At 34.0% G+C, this 26,662-nt stretch overlaps 1 protein-coding gene across 11 annotated transcripts in view; it reads left to right on the top strand.

Moving 5' to 3' along the window:
• The window catches only part of Fam172a (family with sequence similarity 172 member A), a 456,628-nt gene that overhangs the window by 426,170 nt on the left and 3,796 nt on the right, over positions 1 to 26,662 (top strand). Inside the window, exon 12 of one of the 11 annotated variants that reach the window (XM_048811409.1) lies at positions 21,750 to 21,778. The exons of the other annotated variants lie outside the window; for them this stretch is intronic. Within the exon in view, the coding sequence (XP_048667366.1) occupies positions 21,750 to 21,763 (14 nt within the window). The 3' untranslated portion in view covers positions 21,764 to 21,778. Of the gene's footprint in view, positions 1 to 21,749; positions 21,779 to 26,662 lie in introns of those variants that run through there. 11 annotated transcript variants of the gene reach the window in all.

Raw genomic sequence — 26,662 nt, 5'->3', positions numbered from 1 at the left:
TTTGTAGATATAAATTTTACATATAGTCAAATGATCAGGTTTCACTTTTCATATTGTTGAGTTTTGAAAATTGTACATACTCATGCCTTAGTTCATTTTGTGTTGCTAAAATAGAACATTTAGACAAGGTAATTTATTACCAGCAGAAATTTATTGGTTCACACTTCTGTAGACTGGGAAGTCCAAGATTGAGGGACTGGTGAGGGTCTTCTTTGCTATGTCATCCTCTGGCAAAAAGGAAAAGAAAAGGCAAAAGAGCAAGAGCTTGAACTTGCTGCCTCAAGCCCTTTTATAATTGGCATTAATCTGTTCATAGGGATAAAACTAAATACCTCACATTAGGTCCTACCTCCTAACACTATTGTAACGGGAATTAAGTTTTCAATACTTTCTTTTGGGGGGATGCATTCAAACCATAGCAACCCATTTTAAGCACCATCTGAATGAATATCTAGAACCTTTCTATCACCCCCAAAATTTTCTTCTTTGCTCTTTTTAGTCAGTTTGCCTTCCAGTTCTCCACCCTATCCTGCAATCTCTGTTGTAATTTGTCTCCATAGAATTTTTTACTGTTCTTTTTTTATTATATAAGTATTAGTGCATTTTAATTTTACAAAATAGTGGGTTTCATTGGGATACTGGGTGCTTTCATTATATCTACTCTCTCTAACTCCCCCCTCCTTTTGATTCCTTTTCCCTTCCCTAATATCTCCCCTTATACTTTCATGTTGTCTTTTTTTCTACTTTTTTAGATTTTATATATGAGAGAAAATATGTGATACTTATTTTTACATCTACTTATTTCACTTAACATGATGTCCTCTGGTTCCATGAATTTTCTTGCAAAGGACATGGTTTCACTCTTTCAATGTGTACATTTTACCACATTTTCTTTATCCATTTATTGGTTGATGGGCATATAGGCTGATTTCATATCTTGACTGTTGTGAATAGTACTGCAATAAACATGGGTACGTAGGTATCTCTAATATATGCTGGCTTTGGTTATTTTTGGGTATATAGCTAGATCATATGATAATTCTAATTTTACTTTTTGGAGGAAACTCCATACTGTTTTCCATTTAAATTCCCACTAGGAGAGTATAAGGGCTCATTTTCTCCCACATCTTTGACAACATTTTTTTTTTCTTAATAATATCCACTCTGATGGGGTTAGACAGAATTTCAGTATAGTTTGGATTTTCATTCCCATGATGACTAAAGATGTTTTATATTTTTTCATGTATTTATTGGACATCTATGTTGCTTCTTTTAACAAGCATCTGTTCAGCTCATTTGCCCATTTATTGATTGGATTACTTGTTGTTTTGGTGTTAGATTTTTTTTGCATAACACAATTCTGCATTGTGTTATGGTTTACAAGTGAGGAGTCCCCCAAAAGGTCACATATGAGACAATGCAAGAAGGTTCAGAGGAGAAATGATTGGGTTACAGCCTTAGCCTAATTAGTGAATTAATCTCAATTGGGATTAACTGAGTTTAACTAGAGACCTGTGGAGTATGGCTGGAGAGAGTGGTTCATTTGGGGCCTGGCTATGGGTTATATATTTTGTATCTGAAGAATGGAGTCTCTCTCTGCTTTCTGATCACCATGTGAGCTTCCTCCCTCTTCCACACACTCTGCCATGATGTTCAGCCTCACCTGGAACCAGAGAAATGGAATTGGCCTGCTATGGACTAAGACCTCTAAAAATTGTGAGCCCTTAAATAAACTCTTCCTCCTCTATAGTTGTTCTGATCAGATCTTTAAGTCACAGCAGCAAAAAAAGACTGACAAAAACAGTATATATTCTGAATATTAATTTTCTGTCAGATGAATAGCTGACAAAGATATTCTCCCATTCTATAGACTATCTTTTCACTCTGTTGTTTTCTTTGCTGTGCAGAAGCTTTTTTAATTTGATGTAATCCCATTTGTCAATTATTGCTTCTGTTTCCTGAGCTATTGGAGTCCTGTTCAGTAAATCAGTGCCTATACCAATAACTTGAAGTGTATCCCTGTGTTTTCTTTGAGTAGTTTCAGAGGTTTCAAAGACCTTAATATAAGGTCCTTGATCCATTTTGAGTTTATTTTTGTACAGGATGATAGACAGTGGTCTAGTTTCACAGTCGCTTGTCTATCTTTCTGCTCTTTGTCTAGTCAGGTTTTGGGTTTATTGCTGCTGTTGTTTTTGCTCTTCTTCCTCCTCCTCTTTCTCCTCTTCTGTTTTTTTTTTTAATTTAATTTTACATATTTTATTGTAATTGCTCTGAGATCATTTTTGTTTGGCTTTTTAAAATTATTATATAATGGTTTCTCTAGGAAATTAGGGTTGGTCAATTCATCTTTATCATAGTCTGTTTAGAGCTAATATTGTACAATTTCACATAAGATGTAAGATGCTTACAACAGTATAATTTCATTCATTCTCGTGTTCTTTATGTTATTGTTGTCATATAATTTTGCATTCATATACATTAAAGCCACACAAAAAGTTGTTATAACTTTTGCATTAAAGATTCAGTTGTGGATCTAGGGGGAGGGGTGGCTCACTGTTTGAGTGCATACTTATCATGACTGAGGCCCTGGTTTAAATTCTGAGCATACCCTATCCCCCCAAAAAAGATTCAGTTGTATTTTTAAATAAATTAACAGAAGAAAAATGTTAGTCTTTATTTTTGCTCTTATGTTGATCATTTCTGGTGCTGGGAATTTCTTGTAAGTTCAGGTTTCGTCTGGTGTCATTCACCTTCAGCTAAAAGAACTTCCTCTGTCATGAAATTGCAGTACCACATTTTCTCAATTTTTGCTTACCCAGAAATTTATTTATTTGAATATTTTTTATTTGAATATTTAAAAGGCCTTTTCACTGACTGAAAACCAAGTGAGTTGATGAGTTTGTTTCAGTATTTTAAAGTAGTCATTGTCTGGTGGCCCCTATTGTTTCCAATTAGAAGTCAGCTGCCATATGTATTATTGTTATATGTAGTATCTTTTTTCCCATGGTGAATTTCAAGATTTTTTTCTTTATCTTTGGTTTTACCATCAGGTGCTTATTGTGTGTGTTTTTGTATTATTTTATTGTTGTTTTTTTAACTTATCCTGTTAAGCATTTTCTGGGCATTTAATAGATTTTTTCACTACATTTGGGATTCATGGATATAATTTCTTCAAATATATTTTTCTGTCCTATTCTCTTTTTTAACTACTTCTGGGGTTCTACATATTTTATATAAATTATGTGTCTTTACATTTTCTCATGGGTCACTCATGCATTATTTACTTTTTCCAACATTTTTTATTGTTTATTTTTTCATGGCTGTAGGTATTGAACCCAATGGCACTCTAATACCAACATCCTCAGCCTTTCTTATTTTTTTATTTTGAGATAAGGTCTTGCTAAGTTGCCTAGGCTGACTTCCAAGTTTGATGTCAGTAATGTCAAGTGATCCTCCTGTCTCAGGCTTCCCAGTAGTTGGGATTACAGGCATTCACCACCATACCCAACTTTTACAATCTTTTTTCTCTCTTATTTAGCTTGGATTATTTCCATTCATCAGTTTTCATGTTCATTTGGACTTTTTTTTCCTTCTCTACTCCACAAGTAAGTCTGTTCAGTGAATTTTTATTTTAGGTATTAAACATTTTAGGTCTAAAATCTCCACTTATTTTTTTTTAACCAGGGATTGAAATCAGTGGTGCTTTACCACTGAGTCACATACTATCACTTTTTATTTTTTATTTTGAGACAAGATCTCACTAAGTTGCTAAGGCTGGCCTCAAACTTGCAATCCTCCTGTCTCAGCCTCCAGTCACTGGAACTATAGGGATGTGCCACTATGCCTGGTTTCCACTTGGACCTTTTCTGAGGTTACAGTTTATGTGTTAAAATGCTCTTTCACTCATTATAGCCATCTCTTTACATCCTTGAACATATTTATAATAATTGTTTTTAAAGTCTTTGTTTTCTAATTCTAACTAACTGGGTCATCTTTAAGTTTATTTTTTGTTTTGTTTTCCCCCTCTTGACTGTGAATCTTATTTTGCTGTTTCTTTGCATACTTAGTAAATGTTTATTATATGATGGACATTGTGAATGGTGAACTATTGAATCTCTAGGTTCTGTCATATTCTTCTGAAAAGTGTTGGTTTTTATTATAGTGGGCATTTAAATTACTGGCTGATGGCCTTGATTTTGTTCAGGCTTGGTTTTACACTTTGTTATGTTGAGTTTTGCACTTAGTTTTAACATAAACTCTTAGAACCAGGATATCATCTTTCCTCCTAAGGAATGACCATTCTGAGTTTCAGTAGAAAGCTGTAGGTGTTTATGAAGTCTGTCAAAATTGGCAAGATTCAAATTCTTAACTCTCTCTTCTGTGTTAGGCAGAAACTTAAGTCTCTGCTCATGTCCTTCAACTTTATACCTGTAACTGTATACCAGGTCCTTGGAGTCTTCCCTATAAAAAAAAAAACAGTCTGGAATTCAATCAAAACTGATTAAGAATTTGATGAAGATTGGGAATTATTTCTTTCTGTGGTTGGCTCCTTTCTATAATGAGTTTCCCTTCCTAGATTCCAACTGTTCTTTCATCCCCAAACTCCATCCTTGGACACTACAAGGCAATGAAACAGCAGACTTCTCCTGGGGTTCTAGCCACCTGCTTGTTGGGAAAGGAAAGTCCTCTCAAGTGAACAAACACCCAGTAAAGATTCCTTTGTTGAAAGGTTTAGTCTCCTTCATTCAGTTCTGCCTGCTTTGGGTTTCTCCCCACTGCCATCAAAGAGCTGTATTTTATATTTTCTTCAGAGTTTAATCATTATTACCAGTGGAAAGGTAAGTGGTGTACCAGCACAACACCTCTCAGTATTATCTTTTTTAAAAGTGCATTTGTATTGAAATATTTTTGATGTTTTATTATTAAAGTATTTTATTATTAAAATAATGGGGTTTTTGTTTTGTTTGTCTGTCTGTTTGTTTTGTGGTGCTGGGGATTGAACCCAGGGCCTTGTGTATGTGAGGCAAGCACTCTACCAACTGAGCTATGTCCCAGTGCATTTTTATTAACAATCAAAAACATGTATGTTTATGTGAAAGAAAAATCTGAAAGGATATAGTCTAAGTTGTTATGAATGATAAGATTACTGGTGATTGCAAACGAACTTAGGTACAGTAGCAAAGCCCTTCCTTTTTGTTCTTCCTGGCAAATGATTGGTTTGTGATGACTATAATAAGATATGGTTGTGCTTCCTTGCTATACTTTATATTATAATTTCAGTAGGCTAACTATATAAAATCCTAGTAATCTATGTATATGGTAAAGAATATTCTTTCTATCTTTAGGAATATAGTACTTGAGACAAATCAAAGTTTAATTTTTGTACAGAATAATTCTTGTCCAGAATTTAAAGCATATTGATGGAGCAACCAGAAATAAATCTCAAATTTCAAACCCCTCAGATTAGCTGTGTATGCTATTTCTAAACTCTCAGCAACAATGTAATGCAGGAAATTCTACATTTTCTAATTAGTATATTAAAAAATCCTTAAGCCTAAATATAAACCTTAAATATTTTTGAAAACTTCACTTTAGTCACTGATTTCAATCTCCTCTCTATCAAATCTCTTACTAAATTCAGCAAATAGAAAATATGAATGATTTTAATTTTACTACTGTTAACCCTGCAAGAATATCAAAATGGCAATAAGGTATACACTGAGATAGCAAGGAATTTTCTCCTTCTTTGGGTTGTAATCTTTATAAATAAAATATGCTCAAAGAATGGCTATTTAATGCAGTAATCCAGTAGTAGGTAGATAAACTTAACTAGGCATACTTTAATCATATTCTTGTGTTTTTACTAAGATGGTTTAGTAACTATGTCATGATATTTATAGAATTAGTTTTCTTAGTCTGAATTTTCAGATTGAAACTGAACCACACTATATACCAAATAACTATCTTTTAAAATTGTATAGAAATGGATCAAAGTAAAAGGAAATAAAATTAAACCTTAATAGTTTTCAATATGTACTTCTGTACTAGATTGGGTACTGAAGAATAAAGAAGTGATAAGGACAATTGGCAAAATTGATATATGAATAGTGCAGAGAAAAGTTTTATAACTTGTAAATTTTGAGTTAGATAACTAGACTGCACTCTACAAAAGAGAATTTCTATATCATTCAGTAAACACATACTAAATGGCATAATATTTGCGATCTACTCTCATAATGAAAAAGAAAAATAATACATGTGCATATGTATATATGTATATATATGAAAGTGTGAATAATAAAAACAAATGTTACAGAAGTTTTTAAGAACTGGTGAATCTGGATAAAAGATATTCAGAAGTTAACTGTATTATTCTTATATTTTTTCAGTTTGAAATTATTTTTAAATGATTTTTAAGCAGTATTTCTTTTTTTTGCATAAATAGGAAGTGATTTATTTGATCTCATTTATACCTGCTATATAAAAGCCTATTGCTATTTGACTCTTCTTTTTATTTCTAACTTCAGTAATAAGACTAACTGAAAAGTGACTTTCTTCTCTTTATTCTTCCTGTCCAGCAGGCTGGTCTTTGAGTCTGTGGTTTTTCCAATTCATTATCATGTCACATTGCTTAGGGCAGAGTCTTCTTTAATCTTTTTTTTTTTAATTTTTATTGTTGGTTGTTCAAAACATTACATAGTTCTTGATATATCATATTTCACACTTTGATTCAAGTGGGTTATGAACTCCCATTTTTACCCCGTATACAGATTGCAGAATCACATCAGTTACACATCCATTGATTTACATATTGCCATACTAGTGTCTGTTGTATTCTGCTGCCTTTCCTATCCTCTACTATCCCCCCTCCCCTTCCCTCCCTTCCCCTCTTCTCTCTCTACCCCCTCTACTGTCATTCATTTCTCCCCCTTGTATTATTTTTCCCTTTCCCCTCACTTCCTCTTGTATGTAATTTTGTATAACCCTGAGGGTCTCCTTCCATTTCCATGCAATTTCCCTTCTCTCTCCCTTTCCCTCCCACCTCTCATCCCTGTTTAATATTAATCTTCTTCTCATGCTCTTCATCCCTACTCTGTTCTTAGTTACTCTCCTTATATCAAAGAAGACATTTGGCATTTGTTTTTTAGGGATTGGCTAGCTTCACTTAGCATAATCTGCTCTAATGCCATCCATTTCCCTGCAAATTCTATGATTTTGTCATTTTTTAATGCAGAGTAATACTCCATTGTGTATATGGAGTATTTTTTTTATCCATTCGTCTNTTTCACCTCTTTTGTTAGGTTGATTCCCAAGTATTTTATTTTTTTTGAGGATATTGTGAATGGAGTGGTTGTCCTCATTTCCATTTCAGAGGATTTGTCGCTGATATACAGGAATGCCTTTGATTTATGCGTGTTGATTTTATATCCTTTTAAGCAGTATTTCTAAGTCCATTTTCTTAGAATATATATTCAAATTCATTTTTATATATCAATCTTGAAATATCAGAATCATATTACTATATATGATGTATCACCAAATTTCCATTTCTTAAAAAAAACACTTTGGAACTTCAGATTCTAATCAAAATAAAATCTTCATGTTTGACTTTTTAAAAATCAGACAACTCATATGATGAACTTAGGTATGAAGAAATATGGGAGAAATATTGACTAAACAGCAATGTTATTAAGAATGAAATATTTACAAATGAATTTTTACTCCAAAGTTGTTTTAAATAAAAATTGCTTGTAAAAATATCCATTTAAATTGTGTGTATTTGCCACCATATGTGACACTCTAATTAAGCATCTGTCAATATTTCTACAGATTTTAAATTTATAGAATCTTCTTCTGGTCCTAAAATTTCAACACTTAAAAGGTTTTATCAGAGACCTAATAAAGAAATAGTTTTTTTTTTCTTTTTGCCGTGAGAGATGTTCAAATAATACAAGAACAACTATGGAAAAACAGATTAAGAGATATGAAATATGAAATTCTTATTTTTTCCCTTGTGAGAATACTTTTAGTTTGAACTTTTCGATTTGCCTTGTGAGATTATTCTAGTTACTTTCAGAGATTTTTTAAAAAATGAAGAACTACTAATACTACACAATGATTCACCTTACTTGTCTTACTATGTAATTTGATAGATTCATGTAAATAATATTCTTCTGAAATATGCAGTTAAGCATTATTATGACAGTTCATCGTGAGTCCGACCAGAACCATGTGGTACATACAGGAGAAAAACTCTTAATTCCATAGTTATGAATACTAAAACTGAATTTCAATGAAGTTCTTATTTCTAGAACTACTTTTTTATAATTTGAATTTGCAAGAGCTTCACTTATATTTTATGTTTGATGCATGGTCATAAAACGTGAACTGTTATGTTTGAGCCAGATACTTTTCTGAAATAAAATATGAATATTCTTGATTATAGACTAAACAGTGTTTTGTCTTACATGTATAAAATACAGGTTTAAGATTCAAGTGAAAATTGTTCCAAAAATTCAAAAAACATTCTCTAAAGTTTATTTTAGATACTACATTTCAGTGTCTTGAGGTTGCATCATCTCAGATTTTTAACATTTTTTTCTATTTCACCTTTAAAAATAAGAAACTAGAGTTTTATAGTTTAGCATATTTCACTGAGACCCATGTGCTGCCCTTCATCCTTTTGGTTGTTCCTTCATGTCAGGAAGAGATATGTGTTGTATAAAAGTAAAAATTCCACCTTCTGTGTTAGGGTACAACAAGCTTATTGTGCTATGTTCAAGAAAATTACTCTTTTAAAAAATACTGAGCTGGAATGGTTACACAGAAATCTCATGTTTAGGAAATGACCTATTGATTGGCTGTCTGAAGTTAGAAATATTGACCTTGAGGCCCCTTTCTACAATAGGTTTGCTTTTCACAGCTTATCAAAGATTTCTATCTATAGTCAGCAGAGAGCAAATGCTCATCTTCTCACACCCAAGACTTATTTAAGATGCTTTAGCAAAATTAATTAATTAATTAATTGAAGATAATTGTATGAATATAAGGAAGTACATATACACATTTCTTATATCGTGCTAACCCATGACATTCATAGTCACTTTCTCTATTGCAGTAACTGCTTTCCTAACCTATCATTGTGGCATGTATCATCATTTTATTTGGTGACATGGCTGCTGTGCTAACTTCTTTATATGATGCTCATCATTAAAAACACATAACCAGGAAAACTGGATATAATAACACGCTTTTATCTGTTAAAAGATAAAGTTAGAGAATGAAGGGAAGAAAGGAAAACCAATAGAAATTAAATAGGAAGACACACTAAATATTTGTATATGGTATACTGTTTACTTTCCAGTAAGAAAAATGCTGTCCACTTGGGACTGTTCTTTTTCTGGGCCATCCATATGATCATATCTTATTCTCCTTTGAGCAATAGGGAATAATCAGTTATTTTTGTTAATTTTTAAAGTAATTTAATAAAAATTTGTTACTTTTTTTCTTTTTGGTGGTGATGCTAAGGATCAAACCCAGGGCCTTATGCATGTACTATTGCCGAGCCACATCCCCAGCCTAACTTTCCTGGACTTTCTAAAACAATCTACAATTGAGTATGTGTGGGAAGGAGAGAATATATGATATATAAATATATTGTGTAGAGAGGATATTTAACTTTATTTTTTTAATTTATATTATATCAAAAGGCTTCTGAAAAATTCACATTGGTATCCCAAACCATAGCTATAATTTTCTCATTTTCTATTTTAATGCAAGACATAGATGCAATAGGTCTTGTTACTTTAAGAAAAAAAAATAATAAGCTAAGCAATCAAACTGTCTTTAACTGACACTACCAATTGGCTTATGTTCTAGTAGTTCTCTGTTGTGAAATTTAAGCACCTGTGATTTGGCCTTGGCTAGTGCAACAAATATTTATTGAGTGTCAGGCACTGTTCTAGGATATAGGAAAGGGGTCAACAAAGCAAAAACCCTTCCTTTATAGAACTTATGTTATTATTTACCAAGTACTGTGATGTTTAGAAAGTTCTGTAACCTCTCCAGACCTAGGTTTCACTATCAGCAAAATGAGGATAATACCACATACTTTGTACATAATTTGTATGTAAAAATGATTAGTGTCATATCAGGAACATAGTAAATAATTTTAACTTTCATTTTCATTTATTAAAGATGATAATAATTACTATAAGAACACATTACAACTCTAGTACTACTTAAAAATCTATCTGCTTAAAATTGAATTTTTAAAATTGTCCATATTTTGTGAGCTACTTATTGATAATGTTTTCTGGTGCAAGTAATACCTAAGCTGAAAATTTTAGAAACCTGTTGTCAGATTTGGGACTTCTGTGATCTATTTGTTTGCATATAGGAGTGAACCCAGAACTACTTTTTGAAAAAAGTCTTGACCTTTCTCCCTGAGGAACTCCTTTACCACCACCTGCTTTGATGGGTATCTGGGCACATATCCCAGTGAGCCTTCATAATTTCTGGATACTAAAGCATATTGATGTACCAAAAAATAGCAAAAATAATCTGTCATCCTTGCCCAAGTATGTAATCTCAAACTTTCTGGTATACAGTTCTTGTTGGAAATAAATTAAAATAATAATTATATATGACTACCTAAATGATGTATAATCCATCCATCCCTTTAGATATGCGTAATTTCATCCCTTGAACAAGCCAAACTAGCCCAGACTATCAATACATCATCTTAAAGCTCCTCTGCATTTCTTCCCCTGAGTTTTTCTTTAGTGTTATGTCAAGTCTTCATTGATGATTCAGCAACTTAAAGCCACTATTGTGCACAGTGGTTTGCTTTTATCACCTGGGTGCAGATAATCATAATCAGTTAGGTTACTCTCTCTGTATTTGTGAATAAAAACAGAGTCAAATTATTGGCCGTCTAGCAACTGTGAAGTTGCGTACCTTATCCCTACTTTATCTCATTTCACTACTAGCTCTTTACTCATCATCCCTTTTTTTTTTAAATTGAGCTAGTATAGTGTTTCTATAAATCTTCTCAAGTGCTATTTTCAATAAAAGATATGAATAAATAACTATTAAGCAAAGCAAAGGTAACTTTATTGTCTGTTCTGTCATAACATGATACATAATATATTATAAATTTTTTACTATTAAATCATTGTAAAGGTGTATCATTTCTTAACACCCTTTGTTACAGTTTTTAAATAAATAATATTTTCTAGCAAACAGGTTATAACATTCTTTATTATTCTGATTCTTAAAGTACCTTTGTCTTGATGCTATAGATTTTTCTTCGTATACTACTTCTTTTAGCAAAATTTTCCAAACCCCTGTATTCCTACTGATGGATATAAATTTTGACCCCAAAGCATTGATATCTGACCAACTCAAGATATGTTATTTTTAGAAACCAACATCTTCCTTTTTTCATGTGCAGATTAATCCTCTACTTTAACCTAACAAGTGGCTTCAAAGGTGTTTCCCATCAGTATGAATTTCAAAATTTTTTCTGTGGGATAGAAATAAAATAATAGGTACCATCTGCCTACAGCAATGCATGAAAGATATATTTGAAATTCTTTGGGAACAATTCCCATCCTTTGCTACTTTAGCAATATCCAAGTAAGAAATTCTCACTCTGGCTTTAAAGGAATTGGAAGGGAAAGACCTTCATAGCCTTGTAATGAAATTTAAAATGTTACGTACAGCCAGTATACAAAGCAACAAAATGGGAGCAATATGTTCTTGCCAAATTCTCTAACACATATAAGTACATTTATTCTCCACTACAATATCTCAAATCCCAAGATGATAAACATTTTTAAACTCAGAGGTAAATTTCATTACAGAGGAAGAAAATTTAATTTCTTAGGCAACATTGAAAAATTTCAGCCTATTAATCATCTGGAAGTATGGGGGGGGCATATGAAAAGCTCAATTAAAGTTTTGAAATGTCTTATTAGGATGAAATTCAGTATAGATGTAGTAAGGATTATGATTATAAACAGTGTTTCATAATTCTTCTTAGTAATTGTTTAGGTATATTCGGTTGTGTTCAGTTTTTATTGTAAATCAGTTGTTAGTGGAATTTCATATTTAGTTTAGTTATTCATGAATTCTCTCTATCCTAATACTTTATAATACTATCTGATGTTGAGTAGTCAGTCCTATTTAAAATGTTCTCATGCTATTTTCTAAACTAATCAAAAGTAGTGGTTTACTATTTTTACATAATGCATTTGTGAGTATATTATTTAATTTAAAATTAATTCATTTTTATCTTAAGGGAAGATGTTGTTCTATATGTATCAGTAATGTTATGTAAATAAGTTTAGGATCTTTTAAGAATTCTTGGCATGTAGAAGATAGTTACATTGTGGGATTTGAATAGGGGAGGGAAAAAATATTAATAAAGGACATGATTTGGGAGGAAGAAATTGGGAATAAAATTAAAGTAGTATCAGACACTGTGAGGACAACTCTAGACTTGGAGACTGAATGAATCAAAAATAGTCTTATTTCCACATTACCTTAATTTGCATGAAAAGTGTTAGAAGTATAACTGATACTTTGAGACACTGTCTGAGTCTGTCATAAGGCCTGAAGTCAGCAACTGGATAATATTAACTGTTCTTTCTAATGTGTATCATTTAAAAAGTCAATCAGAAGAGAAAAATATAGTAACTTGGGCCAGTTTTATTTTTTTTTTTATTTTTTTTACTCTTATTCTCGTCTTTATTTTTATTTTTATTTTTTTCCTTTAATTTTTATTGTTGGTTATTCAAAACATTACATAGTTCTTGACATATCATATTTCACACTTTGATTCAAGTGGGTTATGAACTCCCATTTTTACCCCGTATACAGATTGCAGCATCACATCGGTTACACATCCACTGTTTTACATATTGCTATACTAGTGTCTGTTGTATTCTGCTGCCTTTCCTATCCTCTACTATCACCCATCCCCCCCCTCCCATTTTCTCTCTCTACCCCATCTACTGTAATTCATTTCTCCCCCTTGTTTTTTTTTCCCCTTTCCCCTCACTTCCTCTTGTATGTAATTTTGTATAACCATGAGGGTCTCCTTTCATTTCCATGCAATTTCCCTTCTCTTTCCTTTTCCCTCCCACCTCTCACCCCTGTTTAATGTTAATCTTCTTCTCATGCTCTTCCTCCCAACTCTGTTCTTAGTTACTCTCCTTATATCAAAGAAGACATTTGGCCTTTGTTTTTTAGGGATTGGCTAGCTTCACTTAGCATAATCTGTTCTAATGTCATCCATTTCCCTGCAAATTCTATGATTTTGTCATTTTTTAATGCAGAGTAATACTCCATTGTGTATAAATGCCACATTTTTTTTATCCATTCGTCTATTGAAGGGCATCTAGGTTGGTTCCACAGTCTTGCTATTGTGAATTGTGCTGCTATGAACATCGATGTAGCAGTGTTTGGGCCAGTTTTATATTGTTTTTAATAATTCACATGATTTTATTTATCTTATTAGTTAATGGTATAAAATAGCCTCAAATATATTTATACCATTAAATATATTTGAGGCTATTTTGTTTATAGTTTAAAGTTTTCTTAAATTTATAACTGGAAGAAAGAAAACATCTAAGAATTAGGATAAAACAAAACTTAAATCATTCACATATGCTATGATTGTTTTTATAGAAAATTGAAAATCTACAGATGAATTTTTAGGATAAAAAAGGTAATTCAGCAAAAGTTTCTGGATACAAAATCAATATACAAAAATCAAATTCATCCTTATATTTCAACATGCAGTTAAAATAAAATGTTTTAAAGTCCACTTACTGCAGCATCAACAAATATGAGGTAGTGAAAATTTAAAAGATATATATTTGTGGATTCAGTCACTCAATGTATGAAAGATGACTGTTCTTCCCAAATTGATACATAAATACCAGCAAGATTTTTTTAAGAGATAAGGATCTTGCTGTGTTCCCCAGGCTGGCCTCAAATACTAGGTCTCAAGCAATCCTCCTCCTTTGTCCTTCATAGTAGCTGAGACTATAGGCCTGTGCCACCAAGCCCAGCTTACCAAAGTTCTTTTTGTAGGTGTAAAGTACTAAAATCTTAAGATCACTCTAACTTCTGACACCAACTACAAATTTAGCTATCCCTAAAATTACCATTGGGGTTTGATGATTTATCAGAAGTACTCACAGAACTCACTGATAGCTATTATAATCACGCTACAGCTTAGTACAGCAAAAGGATACTGAAACATAACGAAAGAAAAGTAGTTGATGTGGGATCAGGTTAATCAAGGAATTAGAGTAAGTGACTATGAAACTGGATCTTCAAGCTACTAGACATGCATCTTCTAAAATTTTTTACTATGTCAGTTTACAAATATTGACTACATTAATACAAAATGTCTTTGTAGCCAAGTACAGTGGCACACACCTACAATCCCAGTGACTCTGGAGGCTGTGAGAATCATAAGTTCTAGGCCAGCTTTGGCAACTTAGCAAGACTCTGTCTAAAAAAGAAAAAAGTAATGTGTTTGCCCTTCATGACCTCTGGTCTTTAGGTTTCTCAAGTGTGATATGAAATTTCATTATTATTTAATTATCTTTATCATTTTTATTATTAAAATGAAATTCCATCTGGGGTCCTCCCACATCTTTACTGTTTTATATTTAATATATTGCTATCTGTATCTCAACTTGGGTCAAGCCAAGTACATCTTGAGAATATGAGCTGTTGAACAGTTGAAATTTGACTCTCTGAGAGTTCTCACTTCTGACCATTCCCTAACCTTCTTCTGATGCTATTAACTAATCTCTTTAGTTTAGCTAAAGAGATCTGAAAGATATTTTGAGTGTCAATGCTTATCAACTGGTTTCTAATGAACTCTGAACCACCTGAATCTACCTCATCAGTTTGTTGGTACAGGCTAGAAAAACACTCAGCTTCCTTCAGCTTTATTAGAGTATCCAACCATCATTATATTTCAATTTTAAAGGAATTTATTTCTTAACTCTAAATGCTAGCACACACTTCAATATATGATAGCTTTATCAATCTGTGTTGAAGGCGAATAAAGTCTGACCTCAACCTTCAAAAGCTTTACAGTAGTAACATCTCTGGCTGAACTTCAGAGTCACCAGAGTCACAGATGTTCATTCCCTGAGATACGACTTTAGAAGATGGGGACCTAGGCTTCACTTTCTAATTTTGAAGACAAAGGAGATAATACTGAAACACAAGACAATATGTTGAGTAACTAAAGATATTTTTAAAGGGAGAGGTCTTACAAATTTGAAAAGATTTAAGAAATGTCAATTGAGCTGGGCCGAGGAAGACAGGAAGAGTTAAGGTCATTATAACCCTGAAAAGGCTGGGACCACAGAATGGAGGACTTTAAACCAAAATAAAGAATTTCAACCTATTTGATAGATTAAGGGGAGCCACTGGATATTTTTGAGCAGAGGAAGAAGTAGAGGACACAAACGATATTTTAGAATTTTTCAGCCATTAACAAGGGTACAAAATAGAAGCAAAGAGATTAAAGGCAATAAAGACTGTTAAGTGGCAGTGTCTCAATTCTAAATGATAGGTCATTAAATCTAGATTACTCTAGCTAGCAAGGGGAATGGAAAGCAAAAAGATTAGAAAAGCTGTGCTTAAGTGTACTCATCGAGATTTGTTAATTCATTGATCACAAAGCAGCAAAGTAGGGAAAGAGAAAAATCAGAGGTGACTCAGGCTTTGAGGTAGAGTGCTAAAAGAATGTTGTGCCCTTCCATAGAAATGAAGAACTAAGTGGAAAAGTCTAAAAAGCAAGCCCAGTTATGTCTAAACTCCTTGCAAAAATGGAATGCTGTGATATTGTATTCCCCATCCCAATATCTTCCCACCTCACCAAACAGTCCTTATTCTAAGGGCTGAGAAATCAGAGGTATCACAACATATGTAAAAGAAACAGAATTGTTAGAAAAAATGTTTGTAGTTCAACTACCTTTTATATTCATTACTTTTAAAAACTGTTTTACTAGGCTCTATTTCAAGTCTTACTGCATCTTACTATTACTGTATCATTGATTTTATTTATTATAAGTGAACTATCAGTAAATGAATTTTTGTACTCTGAAGTATATAGAAGACTGAGGTCCAGAGAATACTCTAGAGGCCAAAGGAGTTAGTGAATGCAATCAGGAAGACTTAAATCCATCTTTCTAACTCCCCATAATCCATTCTCCACGTATCATACCAGCCAGTGTACTCTAAAAATGCAAATCAGATTATATTTTTCCCCAGTTTTAAACCCTGCAAACAGCCCTCCCTGTGCACTTGGAATAAAACTCAAACACTTAACCATTGCCTACAAAACCTTACATGGCCTGGAGGCTGCCCACCTCTCAGAGTCATCTTCTACCACTTTCCCTGACCCGTTATGCAGTTCTGTCACTCCAGCCTTTCAGTTCCTCGCCTGTGAGAATCTCTTTCCTTCTTAAAACCCCTGCTCTTTAGGAGTTTTGTTGAGGAAGTCAGTTTCTAAGTTGAGATGATGGAGTGTTGGACCTACATTTTCCTCTAGTAAATGCACAAACCAAGGTACCCTTCAACAGATCAGTGGGTAAAGAAAATGTGATATATGTATAAATTTTATATATATATATATAAATTATATATACGTACATACATATATACACATATATAATATATGTTTATATATTATATAATATATATCAGAATGTTACTCAGTCATAAAAAATAATGACTTTTGACATTTGCCAGTAAATGGATGGATCTGGAGACTATCATGCTTAGTTAAATAAGCCAGTCCCCAAACACCATATGTCAGATGTTCTCTCTGATATGCAGATGCTAACACGAAATAAGAATGGAGGGAAAAATAGAAGCTCAGCAGATTAGACAAAGGAGAATGAAGGGTAGGGATGGGAAACAAAATTAGGAAAACAGTAGAATGAATTTGACATAACTTTCCTATGTACATATGTGATACACCACAGTGAATCTCCATATCTTGTACAACCACAAGACTGGGATCCTAATTAGAATAAAATATAGTCCATGTTTGTATAAATATATCAAAATATACTAATGTATAACTTAAAAGGACAATTTTTTTAAAAAAAACTGCAGTTATTCTTTCAGAACTCTTCCTGCAGCACTCTGCCGGCAGTCATCTGCCATCCAGGTCTCAGGTCAAAAGTTTTTTCCACTCACTTAAAAGTGAAGACCACCTCCACCTCCCCTTCATGCTCTTCACATTCTCTGTCATGCTTTTTTCATAGTACTCCATCTCTCTTAAATCATGTTCATTGGTTTCCTTTTCTCTCTGATATGTTGATGCTAATACACCAATCTACTACTAGCAAGTATGCTTCAAAAACAGAGTCTTGCAGGTGCAGTGGCATGCATCTATAGTCCCAGCAGCTTGGGAGGCTGAGGCAGGAAGGTCAAAAGTTCAAACCAGCCTCAGCAATTTAGGCCCTAAGCAACTTAGCAAGGCCCTATCTTAAAATAAAATATAAAAAGGACTGGGGATGTGGCTCAGTAGTTGAGTGCCCCTGGGTACAATTCCTGGTACCAAAAAACAAGACAGTCTTTATATATCTTGCTCACCACTGCATCCCCAGCACCAAGAAACAGTACCTGGCATACAATAAACACATGTATGACTGTATGAATTAATCAGTCACAGGAACTCTGGGAAAACTGTATGCTCAAAAAATACATCCATTTTAGCGTAGAATCCACACTTAAGGAAGGAGGACCACAAACATTCAGATATTTGTTTTTTGTTTGTTTGTTTGTTTGTTTGTTTGTTCTGAGACAGGAACTCACTGTGTTACGCAAAATGGGCTCTATCTCCTGATCCTCCCACCTTCCCCTCCCTAGTAGCTGAGATAACAAGCATGCACCACCATACTCATGTTGTTGTTTTTCTGAGTAAGAAAATCATTTTGCAGTTCAGTCAGTCAAGCTTACTTTCCCTCTGTGTTCTTTTCTAAGAGTTTTATGGTTTCAGGTCTTACATTGAGATCCATTTTGATTTGATTTTTGTGCATGGTATAGGATAAGGGTACAATTTCATTCTTTTTTTTTTAAACCAGGGATTGAACCCAGGGTGCTTAACCACCAAGCCACATCCCCAACCCTTTTTATTTTTTATATTGAGACAGGGTCTCACTAAGCTGCTTCTGGCCTCACTGTATTGCTAAGGCAGATCTTGAACTAGCAATCCTCCTGCCTCAGCCTCTCAAGCCACTGGGATTACAGGTGTGTGCCACCATGCCCTGCTATTTCATTATTTTCTGTTTGTTTATGGTGCTGGAGCAATTTTGTTATTTTGCATGTGGAAATCAAGTCTTCTCAGTGCCATTTATTGAAATACCTATCCTTTGTGCATCATGTCCTCATGGTGCCCTTGTCAAAAATGAGTTGACAGTATATATTTGAATTTATATCTCTCTTCTGTTCTATAATTGTTTTATGTTTCCGTTTTATGACAATATCATACTGTTTTGATTACTATAGCTTCCTAATACAATACTATTTAAAATCAGGAAGTATGATGCTTCTAATGTTTTTCTCAGTATTGCTTCAGCTAGTCTTGGGTTTTGTGGTTCCATATAAATTTTAGGATTTTTTTTTCTATTTCTGTGAAAAATGGCATTGGAATTTTGATAGGGATTTGCTTAGATAGACCTGGAGGACATTATGCTAAGTTAAATAAAATAGACACAAAGAAAAATATTGTATGATCTCACTTCTGTGTGAATTTTTTTTTAAGTCAAGTCTACATGAGATAAAGAATAAGAGTGGTTACTATGGGCAAGGAACAGAAGAGGAAATGGTAAGATATAGGAAAAAGTATATAAAGGAGATTTGTAGGATAGAAAAAAATCTAGAGATCTAATGTACAACAGGAGAGCTATAGTTAATAAAACTTCATTAGGGATTTGTGTTAATAAATATGTTTTAGCAGGTGGTCACAGAAAAAAGTGATTATGAAAGATAGGTATGTTAATTTGCTTCATTACTACCCATATGTATCCCATGGTATTATGCTATAAGCCACAAATGAACACAAAAATGTTTATGTTTAAATAATATTAAAATAAAATAAAATGCCAGAAGAAAGTAACAAAAGGAAACTGGAAAACTCCAACTAAAACTTGGATTTTAGTTTTTAAAGGACACAATGTGTCCCTGGAGTCCAGGTCTTCTGGCAATTTTATTCACTGTAGTCCTCATATTGTTTTTGAGACCTATAGACTTATTCATACTATATACCTGCTACTTTGTATCCTTTGGCTTAAATTTCTCCATTGCTTCCCCTCCTTCCTACTACTATAAAACCAAAGAAAGCTCTTCTATATTAGCTCTCTGAGTTCAGTAGACAATTGAAGTAATAAAAATGCATCAATTTTTTATTGTTTGGGAGCAGGCTGATTAGTAATAATATTTGCCCCAAGGCTCAACGTGAGATACCAACAGCTACTACAAGCTGTCTACTCTGCCTCAAGAATAAGTTTACTTCCTAGAGGTGTCCCTTAGGGTCTTAAACTACCCCGTGACCCTCCCTCCCCTCCTACCTCCACCAAAAGATAAGAGATACTTGGTGGAAAAGTTACTAAACAAACAAAAGTACAGGCTTCCTTCCAAAACTGCAAATGATCCAAAAGCTTCTGCCACTGATTTTGTCTTTTATTTCAGCCTCTTTTCTGGGGTCAAACTTGACATCCTGTCTTTAGGGTCTCAACACAATGCCAGATAGGCTTGCAACCATGATAGAAATGGAAAGAGTCTTGCCTGTATCTTATACAGAAAACTTAACAAGGCAGTGTAACCTGTTTACTGAGCTACACTTAGTATTTCCTTTGTATAGTCTCCATGAACTTCACACCCTGCCCTATTCACACTACCTTCCACCGTGGCAGTCTCACACTTATCCCTTCTAACTTGCAGGGTCGCCATTAAAAGCCCTTATCTATTCTAACATTGGCATGTTTGTATTGTTTAAATTATATTCTTAGAAACTCTAGAGTTAATTTTAAATAAATTTCAGTTTTATTTTAGAAAGCACATTATTTTTCATGCTCTGATATTTCTCTGGTTCTTTATAACTTTCTAAAAATAACTGCTGGTGAGCTCATAAATTCATTAGTTGATCCCACTGGGACCCAATAATGCATATTACAGACCTCCTGATTTTTATGTATTAGATTTTCTCAAGAATTCCCTTACCTGGTATTACCAACATAGCTATATTGACAGGGTCTTCATTACTTTCTAATTGCCCCTACTTCTTTTTCTTGTTAAAGATCAATTTTTAAAATACAGCTTTGTCATTTTTAAAATAGCATAGACATGTTATCCTGTTAATATTAATGTGTTTCATAGCTTTGTAGTTTCTTGCTCTTGTTTCATAGTAACTTACAGTTTATTCATTTTATTACCTTTTGCTTTAAAAATGCATTTTTAGTGGGAGGTGCACAGTGAGAAGATAGGGGCATGAGTTGGGTTTTTCTCCCTGAAATATAGATATAAAAACATGATCATTTGTATTCAGTGGTGATTTTTGTGAAAAGTGATAGTTCCTATTCTAAACCAGAACTTAACAAGTAAATTGTGCATAGATTGTTCCATGACCTTTTGGTCTAAGGCCATGTAAAATAAAATGAGTAGCAATAATAAGAATAGTGAATGACTAACCAAGAAATCCTTCTGGATTATCTTTATGGTGTAATTATTTACTTTACCCTCAGAGTGTCCATCACTCTTTACTGTTTATTATTTGCTATTTACCAGTAAACCTCATCTCTGGCAAATCTAAATCATGTAGATATTTAATATAATTTAAAGAAAGACTTTTTGCTTTCCAACAGAATTATTCCCTCTATTCATTGACAAGGTATACAATCCACTGCCTCATTTTAAAATATTCTATTTATAAGGCTAGTGGTATACCTCAGTGGTAGATCACATGCTTAGCATGCACAAAGCCCTGGATTCAATCCCTAGCACCAAAACAAACAAAAAAAATTCAATTTGCAAGAATCATATCTATGTTCCACTTAGATATGATAAGTAAGGCAACTCATACTATCATAATATGATAGTAAGGCAACTCATACTAAACAGGGATACAGCTTCAGAATAGTATAAATCTATCAAAATAAACATCAGGATTTGAGCTACTAGCTCAGTAGCATATTTTAGCATAGTTTTTGCCCCCTCCTCCACCTAAAAAAGTTCTCAGCACTAAGATTAAGAGAAATGTAGACAAGTATGCCTTGTAAGAAACTCTTAGATTGGAGTCATCACAGGAAGAAGCAAGGGGAATACACAAGATCGAAGATATAGTAATGTTTTCATCTCTCTTATTCTGTTCTTTGAGTGCTCTCGGTGCTATTTTCAACCATCTTTATGTTTAATTTCTAAAAGCTATTACATGAATGTAACCCTCTTTGTCAGTTCTATCACAAGACACTTTTTCTTAAATAGGTAGTCTTTTGGGAAAACAAATGATACATTTTAGCAATTTGATCTTTCTCACGTGATTTATAAACTCATCCTTCATACTTAAAGTTTCTAATCCTTTTGACTATTTGTGTTATCTTTGCTGCCTTGAAATTGGTAACAATTCATTTTTACAAAAGTGATATAGGCCAAGGATAAATATTCAGTGTGGTATTTTAATTAGAAGCTCTCTTGCCTTTTAGTTATTTCACAATGAATGTCATCATTGACAAACAGTATTTGTGGAAGAAACATAAGGAAAATAATAGGTAAGTGTTCTCTGGTTTGCACAATGATAAAAAAGAATAAAGTTCTGCTTGTTGGGAGAATTAGTCTATAATATAACAAAAAATAATTAACTATTTGTTTCTATTCAAGCTGGCCTTTGATTACCTAAATACTTCCTATTATAACAAATATTATTGCAGTGTTTTTACTATCTTGAAACAAATTCCAGAGTTACCATAATCTACCTACTTAGAAGATAGTTAAATCATTGTAATGCTTTTATTAATGTATAGAAGGAATGTAAAACATAGTAAAACTAATGTGCATTTCAATATTAAAAGTGCTCTGGAAAATCTGTATGAGCAGGCATAATGAAAGTAGTCAGATACTTGGTCCTATGCATAAAATCACCATGAATTTGACAGCTACAAATGCAGGTTCATACAGGTATGCTTATTGGCAAAGCAAGTACCATGGCATGGTACCATCAGTGATGAGATTTTCTCATGGAGTTAGCCACTCTCCGTAATCTTCTGTAAAGCACAAAGTAAACAGTCTCTTCAAATTACAAGGTTGTTGCACTAAGAAAATTCAGTACATATTAAAATTGAGTGAAATGTACTTTAAGTTTATTTGCAGAACAAATTCAAATTATAAGACCATATAAATATAAATAGGTTTTTCAAGTACATGAATAGCAGTGGAACATTTGAAAACCATGTGGGGTGCAGAACAATTCATCATGCAGTAGGGTCCTACAAATTACAGGATATCCACCCATCACTGACCTTCTCCTGCTTAATGATAATAGCACCTTCCCATCATCTTGACCACCAAAGATATTCCTATAAATGTCCAAAATATCTCTAGAGGACACTACCATTCCCATTAAGAGCCACTGATTGAGACTGAGCAAAGGCACTTTTTTGTAATGAAGCACTATGACCCTTTACCTTTTACTTTTATACTGAATTGATTTTATAGATTAGGAAACTGAATTTACCCCCAAAGTGAATTATCCAGCTAGAATAAGCCTGCTGGTCGAAAAGGATATAGAAATCATTCCTGAGAACTAGAAGGCATTTAATGTGGGAAAGCCCTTTACATCCCACTTTGTGTAAGCCTCTCTAGATTAGGAAAATGGGGATTTGAAAAATGAAAAGAAGTTTACAGACCCTAAAAAGGGGAGCTTTTGATAAAGGTAATGTTGTGCTAAAGGAAAGACCGTGCTCTGAATGAAAAGCTATTGTTCTCTCTTTCAAAACATGACTAGGGATAAGTGGAGTGGACTAGTTTCCCTTTACTGCCACATCATTGCAGTTTATTAATAAATGGATACGTGTGTGTGTGTGTGTGTGTGTGTGTGTGTGTGTGTGTCAGGGGTCAAACCCAGGACTTCACACATACTAGACAAGCACTGTACTCCTAAGCTACATCTCCAGCCTTTTTTTTGTTTTGAGACAGGGTCTTATTATGTTGCTGGTTGCTGGCCTTGAACTTGACGTCTTCCTGAGTACTTGGGATTGCAGGCATGTGCCACTGCACCTGCCCTAGATGCTTTTTTTAATTGGCCCAGACTTAAATCTTGTATATCCTTTTCAATAGATAATTTAGTGGCCAAGTATTTCTATATTATGGAATAAAACCACCAGTCTTTACTTCCTAATGTGTGTGTGTGTGTGTGTGTGTGTGTGTATGTATGTGTTTTGGGGGTACCAGGAATTGAACTCAGGACACTCCACCACTGAGCCACATCCCCAACCCTATTTGTATTTTATTTAGAGAAGTCTCACTGAGTTGCTTAGTGCCTTGCCAGTGCTGAGGCTGGCTTTGAACTCACGATACTCCTACCTCAGCCTCCCCAACTGCTGGGATTACAGGTATGCACCACCACACCTGACTAAAGCAATGTAGTTTTTAAGTACTAGAAAGCTACTCTCAAAAGTTTTCATTCACTGTTATGTAGATTTTTACATTAAATTGAAAATATTTTTATTGAACATTGTCAGTGAAGTTTTGAAAATGGTCTCCCAACATGATCTTGAAATGTGTCTATACAGCCCCCAAAATAGACATGCAGTTATCCAACTTCCAAATGCAATTATTATTAAAAATCCACTTTCAAATTTTCAGAAGTTTTATATAAAATATTAATTTCATCATACACTTGTTTAAAGAAAATCTTCCCTCCCCTGCTCCATTCTCTATAATTTTGTTGATGGCCTACCTTGCTTACTATCTTTGCTGCTATTAACTTTCCTTCCTCTTCCTTATTATTTATACTCTTAAATTACAAGAGTAAATGTTGAGAGTCAGCGCAGGTACTCAGTTATTTCAGTAACTTTTGTCTTTTCAGCCCAGGACTAAACAAGCAAGGAATCATCATAAACTAAAAATAAAAAGATTTTGTGAGAACTTTATCAACAGGGAAATTTATTCATCCTTCAGAAAGATTGTCACCAGGAGCCTGGCATGGTGGCACATGCCTGTAATCCCACCTGAGACAGGAGTTCAAAGCCAGCCTCCACAAAAGCCAGGTGCTAAGCAACTCAGTGAGATCCTAACTCTAAATAAAATACAAAATAGTGCCGGGGGTGCTGGGGATATAGCTGAGTGGTAGAGTGCTTGCCTTGCATGCACAAGGTACTGAGTTCCATCCCTAGCACCAAAAAAATAAAAATAAAATAAATAAATAGTGCTGGGTTGTGGCTCAGTGGTTGAGTACCCCTGAGTTCAATCCCCAGTACCGAAAAAAGAAAAGAGAAAGATTGTCACCAGGAAAGAATAAAGGTGTTAAAATTGTTTTAGACCATTGACTCCTCAGGTCCCTTTAGATTCATAAATTGAATTGGTTTTCAAGGGGTGGGAGGAATTAGGAGATGAGTTCCCTGAGAAAGCTTACAAATTGATCATATAGTTAGTAACACTAGCAGGTGTAAATGTGATCACTAAGGAGGAAATGCCAAACGTAGCAAGAAGCTTGGGAAATTAGTAGGAAAAAAGACAATTAACACCTTTTTCTTTCTGAGTGTGTGTGTGTGTGTGTGTGTGTGTGTGTGTGTATGATGTACTGTATATCTGAGAATGGCCTGTCAAAAGGAAGAAATACAACTGATTTTAAAATATTTTATAAGTGCAATTTAGTAGTTGTTTTTAAAATGAAATTGGAGTTGCAGATGCTATAGAGAAAAGATATTTCATAAACCTACTTGGAAACTGGGCCTCCTTCTAGATATATCCACAAAATTTTATTTATTTAAAGTACACATGTCAGTTATATATGGAGAATATAAATGCCTCCAAATTTAAAAATTCCTTTAAGATTATCATTTGAATAAATCAATAATAATAATAATAATAATAATAATAATAATAATGTCTGGATACATTTTAAAGAACTTGAAATTTTATACACCTTTTGATGCAGACAAGCGTATATATAATTTTTTCCCAAGAATTCGATTAAGAATTGTCAGAATTCAGTTAGGCACTTTAGGATTTGCCAGGATAAAACTACACTCATCCCTCCCTTCCACTGAATAATACTGAATTGTGCCTGAAATGAGTAAGCAAATAGAGAAATGACCTCATTTTTTAGTCTGAATACAAGTAGTGTTGGGGGATATTTCTCAAGGGTATGACTTCAGTATTGGATCTTAGTTCCAAATGCAGGTTCATAAGGCCAATCTGCCAAGGAGAATAAGATGAGAACATCCCTGTGAGAGCAACTATGAAGAGAAGGGTTCTCTGGCAAGGCCAGTTCCCACAGCTAAGTCACATGCACAGATTGTAGCTTCCTACTCTCTGGCCGACCGACCGCAGCCATAGCATCCTTATTGTTGTAACTCCCAGATTGTGATACTGTCACAAAACTGTTGCTAAGCAACAAATGTGGTTACCAGGTCTCGGCGAATAGCTGAAGGGGAAAGCAAAGTGTTGCACCATTGTAGAGTAACCATAGCAATGACCTACTATTACAGACTAAAGAATTATCATTAACAATGTTAAAGTATCAGACAGAGGCCCTGAATTTGGAGACTTCCAAGCAATATCTCTGCATAATTGAGTGATCTAAGAAAAGATTTCAACTGTTTCAAAGCTTTTCACTCATTTCTATGGTAGTCTTTGTATTTATTTTTATTTTTGAATTTTAAAAATTGTTCAGTTATGAAAATATTGTTTAAATGATATGAGCTTTCACAAATAGTCAAAACCAGATTAACTTATTGCTTCATGTATTCTCATGCCTGCATCAGTGTTATTTGCTGCCTGTGTCAATCTGAAAGTAGATTTGATTTGGAAAACAGTGTACATTAATATTAAATCAAAGCCATAGAAAGAAGCTGTAGTAAAATAAAATAACCCTGTAGAACTGACGACTAACCTATGTTTTCTGATTTCCTCCTTACAAATCAGTAGGCCTAAATGCCATTTTAGTAGTTACCACTTTGAAACATTTTTTAAGTTATCCTAAATCTACCCCTAAAACCTTAAAAATGTCACCCATAAGATACTTCAAGGAATAGTCTCTTGAATCTTGTCCTTTATTAAACATCCCACACGATTTTGTCCCAGTGACCTCGCTAAGACAATCATGTATAACATCACAACTTCTGGGAGAGGCAAGAAAAATTCCCCCCCCCTTTTTTTTTTTTTTTTATTTCCTTGGGAAGCAAAAACGCTTGAGTGCTCTGGGGTGGGTGTGGAAGCGGGATCCAGCTCACAGGGGAAACCAGTGCGCGCGGAGCCTGGGGAGGCAGGTGGCTGCCAGGCAAGAGAGGGAGTGGCCCTTCCGCCGAGCTCCTCGATTGGCCCGGAGGGGTTTAGGCCACGGGCTTCCCGGCCGCGCCTCGGGCAACCCACGAGGCAGGTCCCGACCGCATTCCCG

This window comes from Marmota marmota, unplaced genomic scaffold (genome assembly GCF_001458135.2).
Source record: "Marmota marmota marmota unplaced genomic scaffold, marMar, whole genome shotgun sequence".
In the NCBI taxonomy this organism is placed as follows: Eukaryota; Metazoa; Chordata; class Mammalia; order Rodentia; family Sciuridae; genus Marmota; species Marmota marmota.
This window is presented reverse-complemented; position numbering and strand designations above follow the sequence as displayed.